The 9,931-nt window shown below is 36.2% G+C and overlaps 1 protein-coding gene across 2 annotated transcripts in view; it reads right to left on the reverse strand.

The window, feature by feature from the left end:
* The window catches only part of LOC122790289 (cytohesin-1), a 1,634,771-nt gene that overhangs the window by 792,449 nt on the left and 832,391 nt on the right, over positions 1-9,931 (reverse strand). The window contains exon 1 of one of the 2 annotated variants that reach the window (XM_044057800.1): positions 6,345-6,531. The exons of the other annotated variant lie outside the window; for it this stretch is intronic. Coding sequence (XP_043913735.1) covers positions 6,345-6,372 — 28 coding nt within the window. The 5' untranslated portion in view covers positions 6,373-6,531. Of the gene's footprint in view, positions 1-6,344; positions 6,532-9,931 lie in introns of those variants that run through there. 2 annotated transcript variants of the gene reach the window in all.

The following is a 9,931-nucleotide window of genomic DNA, read 5'->3' on the forward strand; positions in this document are numbered from 1 at the left end:
ATGCAGTTAACTGTCTGCCAAACTGCTGGCAACAATGACATCACTTAGGCTGACACCAAGGCTCAGAGAGTACCAGATGAGTCTCTTACAATTAGTTATCATACCTGAAGAACATTAAGAAATGGCTATGAGATCTTTTTTCTTGCAACAGCAGATTAAAAGGAGCAGGCTGTTAGTTCTCCTAAAGGCAAAGGTTGAGAAACAAAACATTAATTAACAGAGGACACTCTTGTCACGTTATTTCTGGGAACCAAAATATTTGTGGGAATACATCCAGTTTCACAGTAACAGGAATGTTTTACATAACTATTCAGACTAACTTAGTTCTTCAGGTAATCAGCGGTTGGCCGACTTACAAAAAACACAGTACACTACTCTCTGTATCAAGAGCATCTCCGTTTCAGAAACATGCATCTATTATAGCAAAAACACATCCTATACCAGCACATGAGAAGTCCATTAAATACTCTTCCAACGACAGGATTCCAGGACAGCCTTCACATCCCTTTAGTACGATATGTTTTAACATCCTGTTAATACTACTACTACTACTACATTACATGACTTCTGTCTGTTTTGTTAGACTTTAGTCAGTTAATGTGGTTTCATAAGCTAGGCATCTGTGGTAGATTACAGTCCCATAGCTGCTCTGTTTAATAAGATCAGACAGCTCTAGTAATGAACACATGCTCCCAGTCTATACAAAGGCAGACTATGTGACCTGCTAAGCACCTCTTTCCAATGAAACACAACCTGAATGCAACTTCCGCCTCTAAATCTGTCACTGCTTTATGAGGACAGACCACCCAACATAGCTGTAAAGGAAATTATGTGCATTCAATATGTGCATGTGTGTTTACACACTCCTTTGTAGCTGGCCTGCACAACCTCAGTCCATGCAACACACACAAAAAAGCATAGCCTGAATTTGTCAAGTTTGAATTAATAACATGACTGCAAGCTTACACACACACACACACACACACACACACACACACACACACACACACACAGTGTCCCTTGCTATCAACATAGTGAAAGCAAGAAAGCAAGGCATCTGCACTTACCTTTCTTAATATTCACAGTTGAAAGTGGAAGGATACTTGCGTACAGAGCTTTAATTAGGCCACAAGCACCCATCACTTTACATGATCTACTATTCTCTCTCGCCATCCTCAGAGACAATATGATCCATCTGAAATGCCCTGCCTTTCCATCTGGTTTCATTTCACAGCTCTATAATGAGATGTCTCCCTTAACCAAGTCACTAAATGTCACAAATGAACCACCTAAAGTACACTACATTACAATGCTGTCTATACTATAGCACAATGTACAAATATGAAAAAAACACTTCACAAGATGCTGTCAGCCGGATTCCGACACTCCCACTGTATTGCACACCAAAGTTAGTAGGAATATTTCTCCTGCAGCACTGAGATGTGTGATTCAGAAACAGAAGTGTGCATCAGCCAGTACACTTTCTGCACTCCAAGCTTTAAACTGAATAATGCATTAAACAGCACAGCCTAGAAAATCACTCATTTTAGCAGATCACTAAATAGCCCTACCAAATGTCACAAATTTAAGAGTGCTCAAACAAGTCAGTGATCTCATCATGAACTCACTGATGTATGACCGCATCCTATAACCAATGTGTGACCTGCATGCCCACTCGGATTCATCTCTCAATGAATCACTAAGTTTTAGTAATGGTTTCTGAAATGCAGATGTACTGCATCAGTAAGCCTTGTCCTTCCTTATGACTGGGAAAAGGTTACAACCCAGAATTCATAATGTGAGCAGATTATCCAAGGATCCATCCATCCATAACCCCTTTTCGCATTTTTACACATAGGGGCAGGGTGTTAGTTCAACAGAGAAATCATCTAGAGCCAAGCATCACACTGCCGAGAGGGTAGCCGTGCCACACTTGTTGTTCTGTGACACATGCCCACACCTACAGACAATTTAGTGTCCAATCCACCTACTGCAGCTCTTTGGAGTGAGGGAGGAAACTGGAGCACCCACAGGAAACCCAAGTGAACACAAGGAGGGCATGCAGACTCCACACAGAAGGCACCACATCAATAATCTAACACAGAACCTCTTACAACAATGCTATCTGCTGAGCCACTGGAGCTCAAAACCTGTAAAGTCTCTGACTTGAGGTTTATTCCAATAACAAGAGAAAAATGTTGATTTAGAGTTGCATCTCCCTCATGTAAAATGCAAGTCGTCCACTGTCTTCCATTCCTTGTTCATATTTCTTGCTGTCCTTTCAACTAGCCTTAGTACCATGGATAACTGTCAACTGTTGACTGCTGTTCTCTACAACATCCTCCAGCAGAGCATACTGACTGATAATGCACCTGCAAGGCATATACTGTGCAGGCAAATTTGTGCCACACTCGTGCTTTATGACCTGCACTACACAGGTCTAAGAAAGACAATGGTTTTGAATCCAGAGGGTCCGTCAGTCTCCAACTTAGCAAGACTCAATTTATTTTCCTGGAGCTACATATTAACTAAGAGTTTTTGCATAAATCTCTTCCTGGAGATGGATGAGAGGATGCAAGTCTGAAGTAAGGCAAAACAAATTTCAAGGCCCGTCAGTCTCACACTATGCACAAAAACATCCCAAGTCATGGGGGGAAAAAAAAAAAAAAAAAAACACACAGAGAACTGCAATGTAGGCCAGTGGAAAGAAAACACCATCAACAGAAAGCTTAAAGCCATATTCCGCAACTCTTTCATCAGAAATAACCAAGCCCACATAACCTCAAAATAACAGAGAGGCAGCATATGGAACAGGCAGCTTCCTGTATAGGAACATGGTGCCTATGCTTCTGCAACATATAATTTCTTTCCAGCTTTTTATTACCTCCACTGTCTGCCAACCAAAAGCCCCCATCTCAACCAATTGATTCATTTCATTCCTCTTTCACAGGTAAGCCAGCTAAGGGGGGACTGTCATTTAGAAATTCATTTTTTCCCCCAGCATAGACTAGCTTCGTCATATATTTCCAGTAACCACACTGCAGTGTTTAATGTACAATGGGCATTGGCACAAGTACCATCATTCACTCTCTCAAGTGATGTAATCCCTCTATACTTACCTGCCCTCCCCCTTGGGAGAAAGTGCTTTTGTGTGGTCTTCAGTAGTAACCACTACAGGACTATATATATATGGGATCCGTACTATTTATCGAATGACCATTTCACTGAAAGTGAAAAGGCCGAGCACACTTTCGTGACAGTGTGCTAAAAAAAAAGATAAAAACGTGGGGAAATTGGCTGTTGCTGAGATTGTAGCACAGTGGGGATAAGGGAATATTCCCTTTTTCCCCACTGTAGTGCGATCTTGGAGTGGGAATATAAAAGTAGGGGGGTGCAGGGGGGGTTGCCCCCCCCCTGCATAAACGTGAGTACTGTATTTTTTTTTTTGTTTTTTAATTTTGTTGTTTTTTTAATTTTATTTGTTGTTTTTTAAATTTTATTTGCACACTTTAGTGAAAGTGCTTTTTGGGTGGACAGCACTTTTTTTAAAGTGTGTTCGGTCGTTTACGTTCATGGAAACATGATTTTGTAGAATAGTCCTAGATCTATATATATATATATATATATATATATATATATATATATATATATATATATATATATATATATATAGGCTATATATATTTATACATATACACACACACACACACACACACACACACACACACCTCACTAGATAGATCTACTTCATTTGACCTAAAACTTATTTGACTGACTCGCATTTCACCGACAGCTTACAATGCTGAATGTCAACATACGAAATCTTAAACCACAGATGAGTACACTTAGAACACACCAATAACTAACCCCTTCCAGAACTTAAAATCAACTTACTTATCCTCTTAACAGAAATATGACACTGTACAACCTCACTAGTTGGTGGGCTATGCCCCCCAACACCCCCAATGTGGGGGGGTGCCCCCCCACACCCACCTAATTATATATACTAACTCCAGGATCGCACTGCAGTGGTGAAAAGGGCATATACCTTTAACTTGCCTTACAGTACTGCACACGCTGCCACTACTGCTGGGAACGCAGAAAACATTTGCCAAATTACTTTAGATACTGCCCATAAAAATGTAAAGAGACAAACCCACATTTAGAAACACTACTTTCTACATGACTACTGGAATTCTATTCCTTTTATCACAAGCAAGTCACAGGTGAAAGAAAACCCACAAGTCTAAATGTTAACGGTCAGTGAAATTGGAGTCAGTCAAAAGAGTTGTCAGTCAAATTAAATTTAGATCAGTTGGGTGTCTGTCACATGAGTTTTAGGTCAAGTGAAGTAGACCCATATTACACACAGACACACACAACTTTAGCCTTGAGCCAAGAATTAGACCCGAGCTGCATCACTACCTGTTTCCTTTGAATATGTGTCAGATATCAATAGACGGGCAAGGTCAGCAAGACATCCTACAGTGATAAGTAGAAAAGCTGGAACAATCATTTGTCATAGCAGCAGCTTTTTCCCCAAGTCATGGAAAAAGGATAAGAAAATGGTGCCATTGCCTTCTTCTGCACCACCCAAGCAGAAACGGGAAGCACGTGCCTTAAAAGACACTTAGCAGATGTGCCTTCATTAACACCTAGCATCTCTGAATACAAAACAACCAAGAATAGTGAACCTTCTCCCAGTGCCTAATCGTGCCCACTGCTTTCCACATCAGCATCTCCCAATACCATACACAGCTTTCCCCTCCCTTCACAGCAGCTTCACATACACAACTTGGGCAGTTACCTCTCTATTAGACACCAGATTCATAAGCTTCCTTGGAAGGTAACAACTTACTAAAACATAAGAAACAGCTGCAGACAATATGCGTGCTTCTGTGGTAAGGACAGTACAGATCTGTCACTCTTAAGGGAAAGGACGTCTTGGGAAGGGATTAACAGGACAATGGGTACAAGACATAGCTCAGTTCTCTTTGAAGCAGAAATTGCCTAAACCTGTTAAAACACACACACACACACACACACACACACACACACACACACACACACACACACACACACACACACACACACACACACACACACACACACAAACAAACTTTGACACAAGTATGATTGTTTCACTGTGTGCCTACATTAACACCATTTCCTAATCCACCTAGCCTTGAATATGGTGACAACCCCCTCCCAGAATACAGCATCACTGTTTCCCTACACAGTACCAAGCAAATGCATGTCCTGTGCACTTGCCAAACTCATTTTAATGTGCTTCTTAACAAACCTTTCCACACAAATAGCAAAATCATTGAAAACAAATACCCTGCTCAACTGTACTCATTTTCAGCAACATCCTTAATTTTGTTGCAAACCTCACTCTTTCCTTAATATAATTTAATTTAAAAAAAAAAAAAAAAAAACACAATACTGTTTCCACTAAATAATGCTGTTTTGTTTACATACCGATTGTCAGAAAATGCAGACTAATGCAGATCATCTTGTTTACAAACTTTCTAAAGCATTTGTATTAATATTAAAGTGTCTCTGACTTGGGGCATCTACTCCTTGTTATTTTCAGCTTTGTGTCAAAATCCTAGGGCGAAAGTTTGACAGCTAATTAAAATGTTTTATTCCACTCAGACAGGCAGTTTCCAAAGAAGGAAATTTTCACATAAAGTATATTACAACAAGATACACATAATCCTACATGCTGTGACATTTACAGCAATAAGTATAGCATTACCTAAAAATATTGCAATGCAAAATGAATAAAATACCTTCCAACTCCTAATTTAGACAGGAAACACATAACAGCTTCCGGCGCACTATTACACATACATATTGAGAGAATATGCAACATTTTTAGTTTTCTGGTCTTACTATTTTTTTTTTTTTTTGGGGGGGGGGGCGGCTAAACACACACAAAATAAAGTTAATTTCTGTGATGCTGCTGAAGGCAAAGCAGTGATAGAAAGTGGGCAAAGATGTAAGCAAAAACGGTATTAACTTCCCCATAACAGAGATAAAACTATGACTAATCAACAGACAGTCTCTCACACAGACACACACAGATATATATTTTAATCTACTTAGCACAGAAAAGACTGCTTACGCCACCCAGAAACTACTTTACAAAGAGTTACTTACATTAAATTAATATAAAAATACAACCTGTAAAAAAGCAGCAGTTTAGCCTCTCATATCTGGAAAATGTCTACACCATTAACTAAAACACACTAGTCAGCTTACTCGGTTAAAAAAACTGCAATGAGTAGTTTTAAGAAATACATATACAACTACAGCAAAAAAATGATCTTGGCACTTACCATCTGCATCTTCGGTTTTCAATACCATCTTATTAATATTACCTTCTAAGCTGGCAATGATGACAATTTAAAAGCAAATAAAATGTCTACATAAAAACACAGATCCTTCCCTTGTTTGTCAAACACGTTAGCTTACAGGCAGCTCTAAGCAGCAAACAGAAACTTAGCCAAACTAGGTAAGAGCAGGTGGGGCTAGCAGGTAGCAGCAGTGGATTATAGCCAGTCAGAACGCTTCATCCTGCATTCTGAAACAGCCGAGCAAACCAGAAGCCAGCTACAGTCTACCAATAGGTAGGCAGCTTTTAGACTATATCATACACATCTGCTCAAACAGGAAATACACACCCTATTTCTGCTGGGGCTGTTTAGTTTCTTCATATGTGAAGTTCAGTGTTTCCTTTTACTCCGAGTAAAACAAGAGAGATAAGTCACTGTACTGATAAAACATCAACTGACTTCCAGATCATTTTAAAACTGTTTTGCCAAACAGATATGTGGATGTTTTTTTTTTTTTTTTAAGTGAAGATAAAAAAATGTGCTGATTAATATATACAGTGCTTAACTGACTAATTTCTTGCTTTGAAGCTTGTGTCAGCTTAGAATGCAGCGTTGAGCATGTCAGTTCTTCTTCCTACTTTTCAGATTCATGCCTAATTTGGGAAATTCAGTTGCAAGGACGCCTTCGTGAGCACAAGTAATATTAATTTAATTTGTCTTTAAGTCTGGATGTCAAACCTTGCAAAAGAGCCCTTATATATTCCAGCTGTGTTTTAGTTTGAGGAAGCTGTTTTAACTTGAGACACTGTTCTTTGTATCATATATACTGTTACGAACATTCATGTAGTTCAGTCCGTCTAATTACTCCAAGTGTTTTGGGTTTCTATTACCTAGATGGGAATGGATTCCATTCAAAGTCAGGGTACAATTAAAGTTAATGAAATTAGTATTGATAAGTCTTTAATGTTAGCCATGAGTATTCATCTCAAATTTTATGGATAAAGTAATTTAAAAAGTATTACTATTATTTCATAATTCTTCTTTAATGTGTATTTTATGTATAAACTTTTTTCCTTACTTGTCTATTGCTTCGACATTGTAAGGTACTCCAAGCCCTGTCACTATACTGCATACCCTACAGATGTACTCAAAGTCCTGTCACTATATTCCGTAATCTACAGACTGCTAAGAGGTGACCTATGTGTGGCATACAAGGCATCCTCTGACCAAATGTACCTCAAAGGGGGGAAAAAAAAATTTCCCCCCGGGGGGGGGGGAAAAAGGGGGGGGGCCCGGGGAAAACCCCCATTTTTTAAAAAAAAAAATTTTTTTTAAAATTTTTTTTTTTTTAAATTTTTTCACATTTTAAAAGGTTTTAAAACCCCTTTTTGTTTGTTTTTCTTTGGAAAAGGGTTTTTTTTTCCCCAAAAAAAATAATTTTTAAATAAAAAAATTTAATTTTTAAAATTTTTAAAAAAAAAAAAAAAAAAAAAAAAAAAAAACCCCCAAAAACCCAATTTTTTTTAAAAATTTTTTTTAAAACCCCCTTTTTTTTCTTTTTAAATTTAAAAAAATTAAAAAGGGGGTTTTTTAAAACCCTTTAACCCCCAAAAATTAAAAAATTTTTTTTGTTTTAAAAAAAATTCAAAGGCCAAAATTTTGGGGGGGGAAACCCTTTTAAAACACCCCTTTTATTTTAAAGGGCCCCCGGGGGGGGGGTTTCCCAATTTTTTTCCCCCCGGGGGGAAAAAGCCCCAAAAAAAATTTAAAAAAAAATTTAAAAAAAAATTTAAAAAAACCCCCTTTTTTTTTTTTTTTTTTCCAAAAAAATTTTTTTTTAAATTTTAAATTTTTTTTTTCCCCCCCCCTTTGGGGGTTTTTTTTTAAAGGGGCCCTTTTTTAAAAATAACCCCAATTAAAAAAAAAACCCTTTTTCCCCCAAAAATTCCCCCCCCCCCTTTTTTTTAAAAAAAAAATAGGGGGGGAAAAAAAAAATTTTTAAAAAAGAAAAAAAAACCCCCAAAACCCAAAAAAAAAAAAAATTTTTTTTTCCCCCCCCCAAAAAATTTTTTTTGGGGGGGGGCCCCCCCAAAAAAATTTTAAAAAAAACCCCAAAAAAATTTTTCCCTTTTTCCCCCAAAAAAAAAATTTTTTTTAATTTCCTTTTAAAAAAAATTTTTTTTTTGGGGGGCCCCCCCAAAAAAAAGGGGTTTTTAAAAACAAAATTAAAGGTTTTAAAATTTAAAAAAAAACCTTTTAAAAAAGGTTTTTTTTTTAAAAAAAAAATTTTTTTTTTAAAAAAATACAATTTTTAAAAAAAAAAAAAGGGGTTTTTTTCCCCAAAAAAATTTTAAAAAAAAAAAAAACCCCCCCCACAAAAAACCCCCCCCAAAAAAAAAACACCCTTTTTTTTTTTTTTTTTAAATTATATTTTAAAAATATTTTTTTAAAATTTTTTTTTTTTTTTTTTTTAAAAAATATTTTTTTTTTTTAAAAAAAATTTTTTTTCCCTTTTTTAAAAATTTTTTAAAAAAAAAAAAAAATTTTTTTCCAAAAACCTTTTTTTTTTTTCCCCCCCCCCCAAAAAAAAAAAAAAAATTTTTTTTTCCCAAAAATGGTTTTTTTTTTTTGGGTTTTTCCCCCCCGGTCAAATTTTTTAAAAAAAGCATTTTTTTAAAATTTTTTTTCCCCCCCCTTTTTTTTTTTTTTCCCCCCCCCCCCCCCTTTTTTAAACCTTTTTTTTTTTCCCCCCGGGGTTTTTAAAAAAAATTTAAAAAAACCCCAAAAAAATTTTTTGGGGGTTTTTTTAAAAAAAAAAAAATTTAAAAAAAAGGGGGTTTTTTCCCCCCCCAAAAAAAAACCCCCCCCCTTTTTAAAAATTTTTTAAAAAACCAATTTTTTCGGTTTTTTTGGGGTTTAAAAAAAAAAATTTTTTTTTTGGGGAAAAACCCCTTTTTGGGGGGGGTTTTAAAAAATTTCCCCAAAAAAAAAATTTTTCCCCGGGGGGAAAAAAAAACCCCCCCCCCCTTTTCCCCTTTTCCCCCCAAAAAAATTTTAAAAAAAAACCCTTTTTTAAAATTTTTAAAATCAATTTTAAAAAAATTTTTTTTTTAAAACCCCTTAAAAAAAGGGAACTTTCGGTTTTTTTGGGGTTTTTAAAAAAAAATTCAAAAGAAAAAACCCCCCTTTTTTTTTTTCTTTTTTTAAAAAAATTTTAAAAACCCGGGGTTTTTTAAAAATTTTTTTAAAAAAAACCCCCCTCCCCCTTTTTTCCACCCCGGAACCCTTTTGGGGGGAAAAAAAAATAAAAAGGGGGGCCCGGGGGGGGGAAAAAAACCCCAAAACCCTTTTTTGGGGCCCCCCCCGGGGTTTGGGGGTTTTTTTAAAAAAATTTTTTTAAAAAACCCCCCAAAAAAAAACATTTTCCGGGGGTTATTTTTTTTTTAAATTTTTTTGTTCCCCCCCCCAAAAAAAAAAAATTTAAAAAACCAAATTTCCCCAAAAAAAATTTTTTTAAAAGGGGGTTTTTTTTTTTTGGGGGTTTTAAAAAAAAAGGGGTTTAAAAAAAATTTTGGGGTTTTTTTTTAAGG

The sequence above is a fragment of the Protopterus annectens genome, chromosome 1.part2 (genome assembly GCF_019279795.1).
Source record: "Protopterus annectens isolate FY-2018-M chromosome 1.part2, PAN1.0, whole genome shotgun sequence".
Taxonomy (NCBI): domain Eukaryota; kingdom Metazoa; phylum Chordata; order Ceratodontiformes; family Protopteridae; genus Protopterus; species Protopterus annectens.